We start from the raw sequence: 20,201 nt of genomic DNA on the forward strand, positions 1-20,201 counted from the left end.
GAGTTAGCATTGCAGCCAGCCAGACACCCAGCTACCCAACCAGCTACCCATCAAGCCAGCCAACCCAAACCTCATTCTGAGGGCTGGGCCAAGGCTACGGTCAGTCATCAGTCCCCCCTCCCTGCTCTCCTCTCCTCCATAAAGGGACGGCAGGAGAGAGAGGGGCCTCCTTTTGTCCACTCCAGATTAGTCAACACAGGGGGAGGGCCGAGACTGAGAGAAGAGGGCATTTGATTTCTCCTTAGAGCATAACTGAGCCTAACACAATATCTGTAGATCGCAAAACAGTGTTTTTAGCAGAAGCATTTGTCGGGATAGAAAGACGTGCAGAAAGCAACTTCCTCCCACGGTTTTCTACTCAACTCTTTCCAGTAAACATACGAAGAGGCCAAATGAAGAAAGGCCAAATGTCAACATTTGGCTTAAAGGTCACCAGTCCATATTTGAGTCCAAACAAAAAACACAACCCTCTATCATAAAACTCAAACCGGTCACTTCACAACATATAGGACAACATACAATTGTGGTTCAGTCTGACCGTGTATGTGGTCCCAAACGTTCCATTTACTGAAAACGGACACGTTTTTATTCCAAGCCTGGTGAATTGACATGAAACCTTGAAGAAAGGCAAACAAACAGATCGGCTCAGCTAAACCCAGCCAACTTAACCCTGGCTACTTAACCCAGCCTATTCAACACAGCGCAAACTATAGCCAAACCCAGCTAAACCCAGCCTACTTAACCCAGCCTATTCAACACAGCGTAAACTATAGCCAAACCCAGCTAAACCCAGCCTACTTAACCCAGCCTATTCAACACAGCGTAAACTATAGCCAAACACAGCTAAACCCAGCCTACTTAACCCAGCCTATTCAACACAGCGTAAACTATAGCCAAACCCAGCTAAACCCAGCCTACTTAACCCAGCCTATTCAACACAGCGTAAACTATAGCCAAACCCAGCTAAACCCAGCCTATTTATCACAGCGTAACCTACAGCCAAACCCAGCTAAACCCAGTCCGCTCAGCCCAGCTAGACACAGCCATGGTCAACCCAACCAAGCCCAGCCCAGCCCAGCCCTGCCACACCACACCATGTCTCACTTCTCTGGCCCTATCCACACGGCCCAACTATGGTAATCCCAGCTCAGCCCAATCCCACCCCACCCAGCCTGGTCCTACCTAACGTCTTACCTCTCGTTGCTTCTCCATCTCAGCCTGCAGGACCTGCTTGGCCACCTCGAGCTCCTGGAGCCCAAACCTCATCTCCTCGTTCTCCTGCTCCAGACGACCCCTCTTCTTCTCCACAGAGTCCAACTCGGTGTGCAGCCGGATGGACACGTCTTTAGCCACCTGACGTCCAAAGGAGGAGACGAGAGAGAGAAGACATGAGGGAGGGGTGGGGGGGGTCAACATCAGAGGTTCATTGATCAAGCATGATCCACGATGCCATGGTCCAGAGTCATACTAAATTACTTTATGAATGCCCTTTGTAAATTGTGATTTGTTTCCAGTATGACCATATACACACTGAGAGAACAAAATGTTAGCAGGCCCTTTTGCCCTCAGAACAACCTCAATTCATCCGGGAAATGGGCTCTACAAGGTGTTGAATGCGTTCCACAGGGATGCTGGCACATTCGGACTCCAATGCTTCCCACAGTTGTGTCAAGTTGATGTCCTTTGGGCGATGGACCATTCTTGATACACACAGGAAACTGTTGAGCATGAAAAATACTGCAGCTTTGGTCGTAGGTGCGACTGGGATTTACTATCATACCCCGTTTAAAGGCACATAAATATTTTGTCTGACCCATTCACCCTCTGAATGGCACACATACACAATCCATGTCTCAATTGTCTCAAGGCTTAAAAATCCTTCTTTTACCTGTCTCCTCCCCTTCATCTACACTGATGGAAGTGCATTTAACAGGTGGCATCAATAAGGGACCATAGCCTTCACCTGGTCCTGGTCAAATCAAGTCAAATGTTATTGGTCACATACACATAGTTAGCAGATGTTAATGCGAGTGTAGCGAAATGCGTGTGCTTCTAGTTCCGACAGTGCAGTAATATCTAACAAGTAATCGAACCATTCCCCAACAACTACCTAATATACACAAATCTAAAGGGTGTGAATGAGAATACGTACATATAAGTATATGGATGGTCAGTCTACGTCATGGAAAGAGTGTTCTTAATGTTTTGTCCACTCAGTGTATATGGGTAAGTAAAATATGTCTCTCTGCTGATGGTGTATTCACAGCACAGTAAGAAATGACACCATACTGTAGCTTATCATTAATGTGTTCCAGTATTATTACTAATGTGTTCCAGTATTATCACCAATGTGTTCCAGTATTATCACCAATGTGTTCCAGTATTATCATTAATGTGTTCCAGTATTATCACTAATGTGTTCCAGTATTATCATTAATGTGTTCCAGTATTATCACCAATGTGCTCCAGTATTATTACTAATGTGTTCCAGTATTATCATTAATGTGTTCCAGTATTATCATTAACGTGGTCCAGTATTATAACTAATGTGTTCCAGTATTATCACCAATGTGTTCCAGTATTATCACTAATGTGTTCCAGTATTATCACTAATGTGTTCCAGTATTATCACCAATGTGTTCCAGTATTATCACCAATGTGTTCCAGTATTATCACTAATGTGTTCCAGTATTATCACCAATGTGTTCCAGTATTATCACCAATGTGTTCCAGTATTATCACCAATGTGTTCCAGTATTATCACCAATGTGTTCCAGTATTATCACCAATGTGTTCCAATATTATGATTAATGTGTTCCAGTATGATCACTAATGTGTTCCAGCATGATCACTAATACGGGTAGGAGTGGAGTAGAGCAGAGACCAGCTCTTATATCATCATGTGTTGACATGTTGCTACAGAACAAGACGGTTATTAAGGCTGATCTTCTTAAAGTTGGATATTGGTTACCCTGAGGGGCAGGAAGAGCATTAAATGCAGTTGGGGATCAACACAGACACTATCCAGATGAGCGTATGATGTTCTGCTGGGCCAACAACAACTTGTGTGTGTGTGTTTCTGTTTGATTGTATATCACCAGGGCACTGACAGGATGTTCAATCCAAATGCAAACCCAGCTGCCTGGTTTTAATTGTTTATAATGAAAGGAGGTGACATGTCAAGGGTGCTCTATTCATACCATAGACAGGAAACACATCCAAAACATCTGAGTGGATTGTCATATTGATGTGCTTGAAAGCATTGTATCATTCAAAATGGTAATATAACATAATGATATCTAAGGCACAATATGATGATTATTATTTAATGTTCTCTCTCTATTTTTCTACCTCTGCAACATCATTGCATGGGATGGGAGTCTTTTGGTGCAGTGTGGAGTGGGGTACAGTGCTGATCTCATTAAAAGAGAAAGGGGGTCAGAGAAAACAGGGCTCCTCTGTGTGTGTGCGCATATGTGTGTGTGTGTTTGAATGTGTGTGCGTGCGTGCCTCTGTGTGGGGTACAGTGCTGATCTCATTAAAGGAGGAAGGGGGTCAGAGAAAACAGGTCTCCTGTGTGTGTGTGCGTATATGTGTGTGTGTGTTTGAATGTGGGTGCGTGCGTCTGTGTGGGGTACAGTGCTGATCTCATTAAAGGAGGAAGGGGGTCAGAGAAAACAGGGCTTCTGTGTGTGTGTGTGTGTGCGTATATGTGTGTGTGTGTGTTTGAATGTGTGTGTGTGCGTGCGTGCGTCTGTGTGTTTGTTTGTGGGTGCGAGTGCGTCCACGTGTGTCAGAATTGGGGTATTCTCTCTGGCCCTATAACCAGAGCCAATGTGCAGCTGGGAACCACAATGCCCCTCTGTGCTGCCCACTCTGAGAGTGGACCAACCGACCAATTCCCCATCATGCTCAAATTCATCTCTCTCTCTCTCTCTCTCTCTCTCTCTCTCTCTCTCTCTCTCTCCTTCTCTCACACAGACGTTCTCTTTTTTTCTGTCTTCCCCTCCTTCTCTCATTCTGCCCCTGCCCCTCCCTCTCTCTTCTCCATACTTTAGGAGGTAGAAATGTACATGCAAAGAGACAGACTGCATGGTCAAATCAATGCTCCCTTTCATTAGCGTTCTGGGAGGGTTCCAGGTTATGTTTTTAGACTGGCGATATATGGCGATCGGGCCCCTTCACAGTAAACAACAGTCTGTATTAACGGCCTGTTAACTTACTACATCTACAGGATTCCCTCCTCCCTCTTGCTGTTCAGCCTCTTTCCATACACTGCCTTGGCTGCCTTCGCCTCCCAATCAAATATCATGCTTTGATATGTAAAAGTAAAACACATGGATTTCAGCACTCCGTGGGTGAAGTTTCCCCTAGATACAGATCTAGGATCAGCTTCCCATCTCCAACCCCTAACCTCAACCACTATTGAATTTTTTTTTTAAAGAAGAAAACTGAACCAAGATTAGTGTCTGGGGTCACTGCACTAGCGGTTTTAGCATTGGCGAGAGGGGTTCCAGCTGGAGAGCTAGAGGACGTGAATGGCATACAGAGGATAGGAGAGAAGGTCTTGCAGGACTGGTACATTATAGTCAAGTCCCAGCCTTCAGACTCCTAACGTCGATCCTATCCACACCCGGCACTTGGACACACATACCAAATTAAAAAGAGCCATTTACCCATCAAAAGGGTCTCTTTCACATGTTTTTGCGGGTGAGTGTATATGTGATAGAGAATATTTTGCATCTCTGAGGGTGGGTTCGTTGGTGTGTGTTTGTGTGTGTGCTCGCGCACATGTGTGTGCCTGCATGGGAGTGTGTGTGTGTGTGTGTGTGTGTGTGTGTGTGTGTGTGTGTGTGTGTGTGTGTGTGTGTGTGTGTGTGTGTGTGTGTGTGTGTGTGTGGTGTGCTGAAGCGGCACCATGTTCCCCTTCTGATCCTGCCTGTCAGCACTGTCACAGCTGTTCCTCCACACGCCTTTTAACAATGACTTCCCTGTAGATTTTATCATCAGCGTTTTGCATGTTGGCAGTACGCACAGGAGGGGGGAGTGTGTAAAGTATCGGCCACGTCTGTGTCCCAAATGGCCCCATATTCCCTATGTAGTGCACTACTTCTGACTAGGGCCCATAGCCAAGGCCTTACTGTACATAACCTTGGAGAGATATTGCATTTTCTACTTTAATGAGCTAAGAAGTGCTTACAAAGGAGAGCATACTCTATGAAAGCATTGAGTATTTACCATCTAGCTTAGACATTTAATGATAGGGTCTAGTATTGCAGTATCAGCTAACAGGCTCAGCCAACTGGTGCACTTGTATGTAACTATCATCTAGTTGTTATCCTTCCTGTTGCAGCCTCTACAAACTGAAAATAATCATCTTCGTCCCTTCTGTCTATCTGTAAAAGGCTCTTTAGTAGTGACAGAGCAGACCCCTGCACGACGGTTGTTTAGTGGTTACAGAATAATCCACATGGTGGGGCATCCACACACGCTCCTGCTAGTGCCGTGCTGAGCAGGCACAGGGACAAAAATACTTCCTGATACTCCTTGAGCCAGCCAATCGGCTCTCTGATCCGGGCATGTCTGGCTGGCACATGGAGACTGTTTCTATTGGTATCTCCAGGATGCTGCTGTTACTGCTGCCCAGCCGTTATCTGCTGCTGAGAGAGGGATGGAGAGAGGGAGATAGAGGAGAGAGAGAGAGGGAATCCACCCTCTCTCTCTCTCTCTCTCTCTCTCTCTCTCTGTATCCTTATCTCAACAACCCCTACTTTCCTTCCCTATATGTCACATCACGCCATACTGCAACTCGGCTGTTGCTATGCAGGAGTGCACAGAGGCTCAGCCCACTCATCCTATACATGTGAAGTTAAGAGGGGAAGGATATGGTATCTTTCACACCCCAACCTATCACAGATCACAGGCAATGTGTGAGAGCCTGTGCCTTTGACTCAAAATCAAATACCTCAGTCAAGTTTCCCCAGCAAACAATGACGGTAGCATCATAACATCCAGGCTGGGAGAGATGTTGTTTATGGAATCATTATGGAATGAAAAGGCTAGCTGCCCTGAATAAAATCCACTGACCCAGACAGTGTAATGAGAGACTGATTCTATATCATACTGGTATCTACTGTATATCCCTTAGCACATTTCCATTGTCATGGAAGACCTCAATGTTTTCCATTTCCTATGTTTCATAGCTCTGGAATTAGGACAGTGGGTCAGAAAGGACAGGAAGTGACCAGGAGAATCCCACGACCATCTCCAGATATCACACACACACACACACACACGCACACACACACACACACACAGACTCGTACTCGCCCGCAGAAAAATGCACGCATTGCACATTCATGCCCCTCCCCCTGTGGAGCGCTGAAGAGCAGGATGCAACAGGAAGTGGGAACAGCTCACTGTGTATGTCACAAGGGAACAAGGACTTAGGAGAGAGAGCAATAATTATGTTAAGCCAATTTAAAGTATAGCCCTACTGACACAGCCCTATCAGCTTACAGTATGCTATTTTATGTGATCACGTTGGTTGAGTACTGTGTGACTAATAAAGACAGACCATAACCACAAAGTAGTTATTTTCGTCTAAGGAACCTACCGACCCCAATGTGTTGAAACTACCTGTATTTACTGAATGAACCTAACATGCATAACACATACTAACTGTTCAATAACTCATTGCTGTGCCACAAACACAAAGTAGTGGCTTCTTGCTGACAAGTGAAAGAAAGTCTACAATGGCTGGTACAGGACAGGTCTCAAATATCACATGGAATACAGCCCAAATCCTCTCAAACATGTCAAGACACATTTCCTTCCCCCGGTGCTTGGTTGGTGCGTGAATAAGCCTTACTATCTGAGAACACAGCCGGCCTCACGGTTAGAGGAACTCTGTTTGAAGGGAGTCTGGAGTGCATGGGAGTGTTAAAGCCCAGTGTGAGGGAAAAGCACTGAGACATTTGATCTGGTTTAGTTGGTAGCCAGCAGAAACAATCAGGTATGTGTTGAGTGACTGGCCCTAGCTGTTTAAGAATACGGAGAGGGAGACGGAGAGGGGAGGCCGAGGAAGCCGGGGTCACATCCCCGTGGTTTGTTTTTGGTTTCCTGTTTTAATGGCCTTCTTTGACTGTCTTCCCCCGGCCCGTTGAGCTCTTGCGCCCACCCGCTGCGCCCCGATTGGCTGCTGAGGACTTAACTCGGGAGCGACACCAAATCCTTATTCCCCAGAGTCAGCACAGACGGCCGGCACAGAGGCACAATATTACCAGGCCAGAAAGAAGGGACCCACCCCCCCCCCCTGTTTCTTTCTTTCTCTCTTTAAAAAAAAGAAAAAGATATACAAATGGACCGTTTTTAGAGAGGGACAGCGGGAACGGGGCCTGCCTTCAGGGGATGACATCATTACCCTCTCCCCTCTATTCCCTCATTCCTCGGCTCCTGAGAAAGGCCACATTGTGTTTCTGTCACATGGAAATAGATCACAGACAGCTGTGAATGTGGGACGTGTAACCACAGCCTCAGTTCAGTAGGAAGACCAACAACCCGCAACGTCTCCATTAACAAGAAATCCCATCAATGGTGTGTGAATGTATGCATTTAAAGCCAAATGTAACCTTTGTCCTTTGACCTGTTATGTCACCCCCCCTTTCTTTTTAAGTTTACGAAAATCGGCAAGGACCTAAATGCTAGCAATTACCCAAAGTTCAGTCTCTCGTCAAGTTCTGTTTGTGTTGCTGACATACACGATTTAGGCATAGCCTTACACACACACACACACATCATCTTGGCTGCCCATCGAAAGTCAATGAAAGGCATACACGCGCACGCTCTCCATCCCAGATTCACCTTGACGTCCTGCTCCAGGGTCCGGATGAGCTCCCCGTCCACCTGTCCCGTCTGGGCCACGCGGAGGCTGCGTCTCTCGGCCTTGCGGAGGCGGTACTGCAGGATGCGGCAGGTCTTGTTGGCCTGCTCAAACTGCTGCCTCAGCTCCTGCAGCTGGTACACATCGTCCTCCATGTACATGTCCCTCATCTCCAACATCTCCGAGCGCAGCTCCTCCATCTCGTCCTGGGGGAGGGGGGGGGGAGGGGTGGAGGAGAAGACGGTTTGAGAATGGTAGGAAGTGGTCTGGATGAGCTCGTGCCATCATTCGACTACGTATAATAATTCTTATAGGGACTGTCTCAGCATCAGATCACCAGTCATCGTCAACACCCCCTTCATTAGTTTATCCTTAGCAGGGTGGGTATTGTCATCTCAGACTCAGCAGGCCTTTCCTGCAGTCAAATGACCTGGTGGCCTCATGGGTGGAATGTTATTAATCATTTCATAATTAATCAAACTTTTTTTTATCTGAATGAAAATCCGGTGTTTCCATGTCAAACGGTTTTGTTGTATTTATGTGATGTATATAAAGTGTAATATTGGGATGCAAACTCAAAATGGAATACATTTCAACTCTATATCTGACATGGTACAGGTGTCTTCTTTTATAAAGCCCATCACCATGTGTGTGAGGTGTAAACGTTCGTTTTAACGGGAGATATGCTGATGTAGCCCATGGCAGTAAGACTGTAGCATTAACAACCCCATTGCCTACATAACCCCTCCAGGGGCAAACCAGTGCAGAACACAGATTAATACAGAACTGAACTTTGCCCACTTGATAGAAAGGTGTATAATAACAATGGCAATGTATGATTTAAATCAAACCCCAAAAAGCCTTCCTAGAATTCCCTACTACGACTTACATAACAACACGGTTCAGGAGGCATTAACCCAAATCCTACAAACCCCCTGACAGAGGCGCAGTAATCAGGCAGATCGAGTATTTATAAGGGCGGTGGTGGCAGAAGTGTGTAGTAGTAAATGCAAGTCTTTTATCGCATTGCTAATATGCCGAGAGGGCTGCCAGGGGGAATGTGGGTCACTCACTGCAGAGCGCGTCACGTGGTGCGGCCCCGGTATAAACAATGGTGTGTGGAGTGAGTGAGGACAGTGGGCGCTCTCGACTGCAGCATCTGCACGACGCAGGCTACCCCCAGCAAACAGCTGTACTAGTCAGACAGGCGTGCCGAAGACAGGCGAGAGAAAGCACGGGATAAATAAATAAAGATGTCGCGCTCTAGGACTACTCTGGCTGCACGAATGACCTGATTTTTAAAAACTCCTAATTGGTAATTAAACCAGTAAGATGGATTTGATGATTATGGTCTGAAATGAACCAAAAAGTGTTATTGGTGGGGAAGTGTGTATTACACATTCATGCACAGTGGACTGTCCTAGTAAACTGCCTTCTTTTGAAGGGCCATCTTAGATGGCCACCAAATAGGCAAGTAGTCTATTAGGCCCATGTACACCATAATCATCTTAATATTGCTGTCCCAGACCAGTTAAATATGAAATAAAATGTGCTAATAGTAGCCTAGAAGTTGTTTGGATAAACCGTTATGCTGCGCAAACCTGTAGGATAATCCAATGTATTAGTGAACCCCTCTGACTGAGGCCGTCCGTGTCTGTGACGCATGGTCAATTCTTTTTTAAATGTTATTATTTGATTGAACCTTTATTTAACTAGGCAAGTCAGTTAAAACCAATTCTTATATACAACCCCAGGGCCTTGATAATATTGTTTAACAAAATACAATTAGTTTAGATGTTTTAACCAGGTCACTACACTACAACCAGCTGCATGTCCGACCACCTATGATGGTTTGGGCATTCACCACCTGACCATCATGAGCTGTAAACACAACAGCTGAGGCAACATTGATAATGAATTCCCGAAATAACACTGACCAACACTGAAGTCTCGGTGCCTTCAAAGGGTGGTATTTTGTTGTTGTTTTTGACAAGAGGGAGGAGGGAGTAATCAATTGTGCACTCAAGATGTTATTGGCTTTGTGGCCAGTTTGGGTTTGCATGGATTGCCCTGCTTTTCTCCTGAAGAGCAGAACAGTGATTATGCATAAATACATTAGGTTTTGATTAGGTTTTAGTTTCTCCGGAACCATCTCTTATAGAACTGTTATTGGAGAGCTTTTTTTAATAATGCTTTAAAAAACAAAACCTTTTCACTTTCACAAATGAGAGCAAACAGAGGAAGGAATGTCTGTAGCAAATCTGGAAAAATATACTTACTTTTAGGTAATCGTTTTCTGATCTCAGTTCCTCGATTTCCCTGACAAATTCTTCATGCATGCCATCCATGAACTCTTCTGTCAGGTCGGAGAAAGCCAGGGAAGTGCTGGCAGGCACCCGGCTGTCGAACGAGGTGAGAGATCGTTCATCCCCCGGAGAAATGCTCCCCTCCCCGGTCTCCACACCAAAGGAGAGTCGGTCCTTATCTACGGGGGTATTGGCATGATGGTCACCACGAGCACCCCTATCCGGTGGTCCATCTCCGCAATCCCCGCTCCGTTTCTCGCCCTCAGCCCCCCGGCCTCGGCTGCTGGATTCGGTGTCACTACTCAGAGCTTCGGTGGAGAGTTTATTCTCCTCCGAGGCGCAATCGGAGATCTCAGAACTGCTATCCGTTGGCGACAGCTTGCCCGCGGCGCAACCAGAGTCTTTGCTCAGGTCGTCCGAGGCGTTGCTTGCATCCGCCACCTTCTTCCGACCACCTTTCATCGATTTACTGCCGCTCTTCTGGGCACTGGCAACCGGTAGTGTGGATTTCCCGGGCAGTTTTCCTTTCTCTGATTTGGTCTCTTTTCCGCTACCTGGACTACGCCTGGACACCCGGCTGCCTAAATGTATGGATCCTGGTTTAACGCTCAGTGTTGGTGTACCGATGCCTCCCCGGATCTTGGTGAGGGACCATCCAGGCACATCCTTGGGTCTAGCGGGTGACGGAGCCCGGTTGATCTTTTTCTTCTCGTTCACTTGGATGGACTGCACTACGGGCTGTTGCTCGAACTGGTGCTGTTGTTGGGGCTGCGCCTGCCCGCCGTTGGCGTTCTCCGTCCCGCTTTCCATTTTGTGCCTGTGTCTCCTTTCCTTGGGCGAGACAAAGTGAGTTGGCGAATGAACATCAGCCTTTGTCTTTGTCATTCATTCCGTTTTGACAACTACAGAAAACAGAAACGAAACCCCTTTCAGAAGAGGTAGAAGTTGAAATTTGTCTCACAACTGCAAACAAATACACTGTAGCAATCCCGAATAACCCGGATGCAGCAGCGTAGAAAGACAGGAACTGCGAGTTGTAACGCGTTGTGATGATGTTTCCCCGGTTTTAGGATGACTTTCTTTGAGGTTTTTGCCCTTCTTCTACTTATCTTGCATTAAGCGACTCTCTCCCTGGCGCGGTTTGAAGTGGTAGGAACAGTGGCAGTGTGCTCCCGAGGTTTATTTCTCCGCCCAGCTAGCGGTTCTGTCTGTGACGAATTTGGAGCATCACTTGGAGCTCTCTGCTGCCACCCAGACACGTAGATCGTTTCAAGAAGCACACGTGAGACTACAATAAAACTAGGATGCATATAGACTTACTACAAACATAGGCTATAGGCTGCCTATTTAATTCAGGATCGAACTCGATTTGGACAGTGAACTTTACAGGGTCTAATACGCAGTACTTAATTTGTAGATCGGGAGGTACCGAAACAAAATGTTTGAAATGTAACCTTTATTTAACTAGGCAAGTCAGTTAAAGAACAAATTCGTATTTATAATGACAGCCTACACCGGCCAAACACCGACGACGCTGGGCCAATTGTGCGTCGAACTATGGGACTCTCAATCACCGCCGGTTGTGATACAGCCTGAATGTACTCTTAAAAGTTGTAATAGTAGAATGCGCAAGGTGCAATTTCGAAATTGGGTAGTGCATCATCACCTTCGAGATCTACTTATAACTTGTCAGAAATGTCCAGATTAACTTGCCCATGTCAGCCAAAGATGTTTTATTTGTATTTGTATTTATTAAGGATCCCCATCAGCTGCTGGCAAGGCAGCAGCTACTCTTCCTGGGGTCCAGCAACATTTTAGCCCATAGTATTGTTGTATTTTTTTTTGTCACTGAAATATCACATGAACACAAGTTAGACGTGGCACAATGTATAGAATTAAAAGAAAACGAGCTTTAAAACTCCAACATTTTCTTTGTTCCTCAATGCTGGCAAAGTTTGGGAACCCCTGCTATAAGGAAATATATGATGAAGTGCAACTCTGGAGAGGTGAGAGCTGCAGGCTGATGTCTATCAGAGCAGAGAGGGAGAGAGAGATCATAGAAAGTGATTCTCATTCTAGTCCTACGAGAGATAGAGGCTCGGCTTCTCACACAGCCACTGCCACGCATTGGTCCTAAACATAGGTTACAAAGTTGCACAAATCATAAGCCCGGGCCGGCTCAACCGTTATAGGACATGTTTACTCGTTGCTATGGTAGCATCGCTATTTATGAACATAGTTTCCTCTGAGGAGACATCATTTGGCCTGCAGGCAAATGACCTGCAGGCAAATGACATCAGCATTATTTTCACTGAGAGACACTTGGTTCTGTGGCCCTTATCCGGTTTGACAGTGGTGTATTCAGTTCACATTTATTTATTTATCTGTTATTTTACCAGGTAAATTGACTGAGAACACATTCTCATTTGCAGCAACTACCTGGGGAATAGTTACAGGGGAGAGGAGGGGGATGAATGAGCCAATTGTAAACTTGGGGATTATTAGGTGACCATGATGGTTTGAGGGCCAGATTGGGAATTTAGCCAGGACACCGGTGTTAACACCCCAACTCTTACGATAAGTGCCATGGGATCTTCAATGACCTCAGAGAGTCAGGACACCCATTTAACGTCCCACCCACAGGGCAGTGTCCCCAATCACTGCCATTGGGCCATTTGTTTTTAGACCATAGGAAGGAGTGCCTCCTACTGGCCCTCCAACACCACTTCCAGCAGCATCTAGTCTCCCATCCAGGAACTGATCAGGACCAACCCTGCTTAGCTTCAGAAGTAAGCCAGCAGTGGTATGCAGGGTGGTATCCATCATTGCCAGCACACACAAGTTTGAGTACACAGGGGCCCCCACAACACATTCTGGCCTGCTTCCATTTCACTTGAGCACACCTGTGTGTATATTCACCTCCTACGATCTTTCTCTCTTTCTCTCTTTCTTTCACTTATTGTTCATCGAAACAGGCTCTATTGTTCTCTTTCTCTCTCTCCCTCTCCCTCTCGCTCTCACACGCACACGCACACATACACACAAGTATTCATGCACGGATGCACACACAGTATAATTTCATATGCTGTAATAATATGTGTAATCGTAGCGTCGTATAGGCAGTTATTATACAACCACATTAAAACGTATAAATTAACACCTTAGGGTATAAGCACAAGTTTCAGTCTCAATGCTGTAATATTTTTTAACACTTGTATGTGTTTTCTCTTGATCATGTGTTGTTTTGTCTGTCGAATTTGCCATGTGCCAGAATGAGAGTCTATCAGACTAACAGTTCAACACAGATCTAAGCCTCAGTGGAAGAATGGTATTCTCTGGATAATGACGCAGGAATCACACAGGAGCACAAAGCCCATACTCCCTAATTACCTTACTATGTAATGACTGCTTAATACTATGCTGTTCACACACACCAACACGCACAGACACACACAGACACGCATGCGTGCACACACCCACGGGCACACACACACACACACAGCACAAAGCTCCTGGTTAACCACTCACAGGCTTAATTCCAGCCTATCCAGGGTCTAATACAGTCTGATAGTTACCCCCAGCTCCTCAAAAGCATAATCATATTGGATTCATAAACTGTAAAGGCAATCTTGTAAAACCAGCAATGGAATAATTGTAATGGGGGTAATATTTATAATCTATGAGCTCCAAAATTATTGAGACAGTGACAAATGTTTTGTTGTTTCGGCTCTGTAGTCCAGCATTTGGATTTGAAATGATACAATGACTATGAGGTTAAAGTGTAGACTGTCAGCTTTAATTTTTGAGGGTGTTTTCATCCTACAGCCGTTTAGGAAAAACACTTCAACATGAATGTGAATAATCCTGAACGAATCCTGAATAACGACGAGTGAGAAAGTTACAGAGGCATAAATATCACACCCCCCAAAACAAAAACAAAAATGTGTCACTGCCCCAAAACCTTTGGAGCTCACCTGTATACCTCACACGTGACCTGTAATAAGACTATGCAATTAATGGACACAGTCTATTAAAAGGTATATCTGACTCCATTTAACATTATAGTAAAACCATGTGCAATCAAGTATTATGCATTTTGCTGACTAAAACCAAGGAATGGTCATGAGAAGCGAATACCAAAGAAAGCATTATTCCATAACTTAATCAAAGGAATGGATTCACATACAAAGCATAGACTATAATGACATTAACAAAGAACAATTCTAGGCACATATATCCCAAAGTTAACTTACAAGACAAAACAAAGAGATACCTACTAGGCCAAAGGCCTAGACGCCTAGGAAATAAGCAAATATCATACAACTGTTCTCCAATGGACAGGATGCAGGAGAGTAGAGAGAACAACAGACCTTCATTCCATTTATAACATCTGAAGTGATAACTTCTTCAAGAAAAAAAAAAAAAAAAAAACAACCACCATTGACCCATCAAACTATGCCAAGTTTACAGTAACTTGATCACCCAGGCCAAATCTCCACAGGGTGTCACCGCATCTAAAGGCTTGTGTGTGGGACGAGACCCATGGAAATAAGACAATTACAACCCCTTTACATAGAATCATTTAGAGTTCAGCCTGTACAGACACAAGTTACCACAGAGATCATACATCCATATAGATGGCATCAGAGTCCTCCCCAGGGGACAAGTGTCAGAAAGATACCAGAGATGGATACCGTGTCGTTATTCTGTCACACATTCAAGTAACCAGTCCTCTGAATACTGCAGAGAGAGATACTTATCTACCTCACTTGCTTTGGCAATGTTAACATATGTTTCCCATGCCAATAAAGCCACTTGAATTGAATTGATACATTTTGGTCCCTTGATGGGGGAAGGGCTGACTGATCCTTGGGTATTGCCTTGGTCCATTTGCTGTTCGGCCAGAGGTGGCAGAGAGCACATAAATTAGGGCTGAGCCTACAGAATGTCACAAAGTAGGGGTCATGATTAGCTGTGAGCTTCCTCCAGGGATCACGTAACAACGTTAGGCTACATAAAACCTATCAAGGAGGATTAGCACAGAGAGAGTACATGGAAGGCTGTCAGCATCTCAGTGGGAAACCGGCTCCATTCAATGCTATCTATCTACGGATCTATCTAGATATCTATCTAGATATCTATCTATCTATCTATCTATCTATCTATCTATCTATCTATCTATCTATCTATCTATCTATCTATCTATCTATCTATCTATCTATCTATCTATCTATCTATCTATCTATCTATCTATCTATCTATCTATCTATCTATCTATCTGTCTGTCTGTCTGTCTGTCTGTCTGTCTGTCTGTTTGTCGATAGATAATGATGATAACATAGCAACAAGTTCTATAACTAATATTTCATAGGGTATTATATGACTTCGGCCAGCTAGGCAGCCAAAGCTTTTCTCTGTCCTGGCACCCCAATGGCGGAATGAGAATCCCCCTAATGTTAGGATAGCAGAGTTCCTGCCCATCTTCCAAAAACAACCTTACCTCTTCAAAGAGTATCTTAAAAAAGACATCTCAGTCTTAATCCCCTCCCCCGCCACACACACACACTTTGCTAATATCTACTTTATTGAGGAAAAATCGACTTACTACAACTGTGATATGTGGTTGTCTCACCTATAGGTATCTTAAGATGAATGCACTAACTGTAACTGTAAGAGCATCTGCTAAATGACTCAAATCTAAATGTATATGCCATCTGCAAGGATGGGCGTAGTGTCAACAAAGCACTTTGTGGTGCCAGCCAGGGCTGCCAGGTCTGCCTTCTTGGCACAGCCAGGATATGGCGTGGAATCACAGGTGGCATCTGGGCCCAGCGCTTCACCAATCACAGAGCTGGAATGGGGGAAGGAGAGACGACCAACGCTCATTAAAAGTAGACATAGTCCTTAGTTATTAATTAACACCTCCTTCTTTTCCTTCCAGTTTATTATAGTCAAATTATATGAACTCCATCCTCTCTGGACATAAAGAAGTATAGGCTAATACCATACAGAAAAACTGCTGTCCAAGCAAGTCTTTACATTACAGTAATTGGAATCCAGTCATCCTCAACATACGTTTTGAGAACTTGTTATGACCATTAGCGATCAGCAGTGCTATTCCTTAAGTATGCCAGCATTCTCAGAGACAGATTTGAACCGTGATTTAAACAGCCCCAAACGCTGGTGGGATATGAAGTAAAACTATTTATAGTATGGTAAATGAGCATTTCTTCAGCTTTCACCCCAGATCCCGATGGCCTGCGTAACTGTAACCATATCAACATTAGGACCCCCTAATGATCTGTTGTCGCTCAAAGAGCTAGATGAACACTATTTCTGGGGCGCCAGGTGATTTGTCACCATGTTTCCAGAGTGATGGTTAGGATGCCAACAATGACGATAACTGTGTGTTCATCTTTTATCTGGCCAAGTTACTGTGTTCCTCCGCTTGTTCTTTGTTGATGTGTCACATGGGAGGCTCAGGCTCCTTAAATCCTTAAATCCTTAAAATATGGCGGTGAGTGACATACATCACTGTAATGGCACGTGACCTTTGTGTGTATGGTTAAGCCTACATTCCATTTGAGCTGTCTTTTGAATCAAATGGCCAAATACATTTGTTTCTGTTTTATTATTTGACATTCTCACAACATCTGTGTTGCCATCAATTCACTCTCAAAGCAGTTACAGATTTGACAGATTTCATCTAGAGATTGTGAGACAACATATATTGGAAACGGAATAGATTTCTGTTCAAACTGACCATGGAAGTAGACCAAGAAAATGCATCACATGCATCACAGTTCTCTACCTCCATCTAGTGGGAATATGAAGAATAGCCACGAAGGATTCCGCAAAGGCAAATCAGGGCATGAAACCTGAGGTACTGGTAAGAGTGAATTAGACTAACCCTGAAATGAATATGACTACTTCTTGAAGTACACAACAATTTCTCAGAGAAAAACAACTATGTGATATGTCATTTATGAAAAGCCTATCTGATTATAAAATATATGGCACTTTCATGTCATACACTCAAAGCCTTCTTGTTCAAGCCATATTCCACAAGAATAAAATTGTTTTTGACCCGTAGTTATGATATGCCGAGAGAGAGAATTGTTTTTTTTCTTCTCCGAAAGCGCTGAAACAAAACCAGCCTGTGGCATTCTCTAGCACTGGCTAGCTGTGTAATTACCGTACATAATGCTGAATGACTTCTCTGAGGCCGGGCTAAACAACTTCTCTCTCGGTTGCCATGAACCATCGGGGCGAAGCCGCTTCAACAATGGCCATAATTATGCACTCTCTCTGTGCAGAGCAATGGATTGCTTGCCTGTGGTTAAACTATTAATAAATTCCCCCTGGTTTTTAGGAGGGTGAGGGTAGACAAGCAGATCTATGTTTTGTTGAAATGCCCAGAACTGGGCAGTGCTTGAATGGATAAAATAACACCCTCACTCACCAAATCATCAGACTTTAATATATAACAAAATTAGGACAAGAACTTGTCTGATCCACTCAACATCTCATCTGCTCTCAGTGAAGGATTGGAAATTAATTGTTATGCTCTCTCTCCCTCCTCCAGTGTCTCTCTCTGATATGAAACTCACACACACAGACACACACACTAGTCATTTTAGCCCTACTATATGTACATAGCTTACTCAACTACCTCGCACCCCTGCACATCGACTCGGTACTAGTGCTCCCTGTACATAGCCATGTTATTTTTTTACCTGTTATTCACTGTGTAGTTTTTCCCTGTGTCTCTATCTCTATGAATTTTAAAATAGATATATCTTTAGCTTTGCATTGTTGGAAAAGGACCCGTAAGTAAGCATTTCACTGTTAGTATCGGTTACTATCGGCCTATATCGAATCTTCCATTCCTCTCAAAAATTTTAGAAAAGGCTGTTGCGCAGCAACTCACTGCCTTCCTGAAGACAAACAATGTATACGAAATGCTTCAGTCTGGTTTTAGACCCCATCATAGCACTGAGACTGCACTTGTGAAGGTGGTAAATTACATTTTAATGGCATTGGACCGAGGCTCTGCATCTGTCCTCGTGCTCCTAGACCTTAGTGCTGCTTTTGATACCATTGATCACCACATTCTTTTGGAAAGATTGGAAACCCAAATTGGTCTACACGGACAAGTTCTGGCCTGGTTTAGATCTTATCTGTCGGAAAGATATCAGTTTGTCTCTGTGACAAATCAACTGTAAATTTCGGTGTTCCTCAAGGTTCCGTTTTAGGACCACTATTGTTTTCACTATATATTTTACCTCTTGGGGATGTTATTCGAAAACATAATTTTAACTTTCACTGTTATGCGGATGACACACAGCTGTACATTTCAATGAAACATGGTGAAGCCCCAAAATTGCCCTTGCTAGAAGCATGTGTTTCAGACATAAGGAAGTGGATGGCTGCAAACGTTCTACTTTTAAATTCGGACAAAACAGAGATGCTTGTTCTAGCTCCCAAGAAACAAAGAGATCTTCTGTTGAATCTGACAATTAATCTGAATGGTTGTACAGTCGTCTCAAATAAAACTGTGAAGGACCTCGGCGTTACTCTGGACCCTGATCTCTCTTTTGAAGAACATATCAAGGACAGCTTTTTTCCATCTACGTAACATTGCAAAAATCAGAAACTTTCTGTCCAAAAATGATGCAGAAAAATTAATCCATGCTTTTGTCACTTCTAGGTTAGACTACTGCAATGGCAACCCGGATAAAGCACTAAATAAACTTCAGTTAGTGCTAAATACAGCTGCTAGAATCCTGACTAGAACCAAAATATTTGATCATATTACTCCAGTGCTAGCCTCCCTACACTGGCTTCCTGTCAAAGCAAGGGCTGATTTCAAGGTGTTACTGCTAACCTACAAAGCATTACATGGGCTTGCTCCTACCTATCTCTCTGATTTGGTCCTGCCGTACATACCTACATGTACGCTATGGTCACAAGACGCAGGCCTCCTAATTGTCCCTAGAATTTCCAAGCAAACAGCTGGAGGCAGGGCTTTCTCCTATAGAGCTCCATTTTTATGGAACGGTCTGCCTACCCATGTCAGAGACGCAAACTCGGTCTCAACCTTTAAGTCTTTACTGAAGACTCATCTCTTCAGTGGGTCATATGATTGAGTGTAGTCTGGCCCAGGAGTGGGAAGGTGAACAGAAAGGCTCTGGAGCAACGAACTGCCCTTGCTGTCTCTGCCTGGCCGGGTTCCCCTCTTTCCACGGGGATTCTCAGCCTCTAACCCTATTACAGGGGCTGAGTCACTGGCTTACTGGGGCTCTCTCATGCCGTCCCTGGAAGGGGTGCGTCACCTGAGTGGGTTGATTCACTGATGTGGTCTTCCTGTCTGGGTTGGCGCCCCCCCTTGGGTTGTGCCATGGCGGAGATCTTTGTGGGCTATACTCAGCCTTGTCTCAGGATGGTAAGTTGGTGGTTGAAGATATCCCTCTAGTGGTGTGGGGGCTGTGCTTTGGCAAAGTGGGTGGGGTTATATCCTTCCTGTTTGGCCCTGTCCGGGGGTGTCCTTGGATGGGTCCACAGTGTCTCCTGACCCCTCCTGTCTCAGCCTCCAGTATTTATGCTGCAGTAGTTTATGTGTCGGGGGGCTAGGGTCAGTTTGTTATATCTGGAGTACTTCTCCTGTCCTATTCGGTGTCCTGTGTGAATCTAAGTGTGTGTTCTCTAATTCTCTCCTTCTCTCTTTCTTTCTCTCTCTCGGAGGACCTGAGCCCTAGGACCATGCCCCAGGACTACCTGACATGATGACTCCTTGCTGTCCCCAGTCCACCTGGCCGTGCTGCTGCTCCAGTTTCAACTGTTCTGCCTTATTATTATTCGACCATGCTGGTCATTTATGAACATTTGAACATCTTGGCCATGTTGTTATAATCTCCACCTGGCACAGCCAGAAGAGGACTGGCCACCCCACATGTGCTCTCTCTAATTCTCTCTTTCTTTCTCTCTCTCGGAGGACCTGAGCCCTAGGACTA

The 20,201-nt window shown here is 44.7% G+C and overlaps 1 protein-coding gene across 1 annotated transcript in view; it reads right to left on the bottom strand.

Annotated features, from left to right (window-relative positions):
• Positions 1-11,395, bottom strand: part of LOC135504561 (microtubule cross-linking factor 2-like) — a 65,353-nt gene extending 53,958 nt beyond the window's left edge. The window contains 3 exon segments of the mRNA XM_064923266.1: positions 1,195-1,353; positions 7,864-8,088; positions 10,162-11,395. Of these exon segments, the coding sequence (XP_064779338.1) occupies positions 1,195-1,353; positions 7,864-8,088; positions 10,162-11,073 (1,296 nt within the window). The 5' untranslated portion in view covers positions 11,074-11,395.
• Between the last annotated feature and the right edge of the window lie 8,806 nt (positions 11,396-20,201).

This window comes from Oncorhynchus masou, chromosome 18 (genome assembly GCF_036934945.1).
Source record: "Oncorhynchus masou masou isolate Uvic2021 chromosome 18, UVic_Omas_1.1, whole genome shotgun sequence".
Lineage (NCBI taxonomy): Eukaryota > Metazoa > Chordata > Actinopteri > Salmoniformes > Salmonidae > Oncorhynchus > Oncorhynchus masou.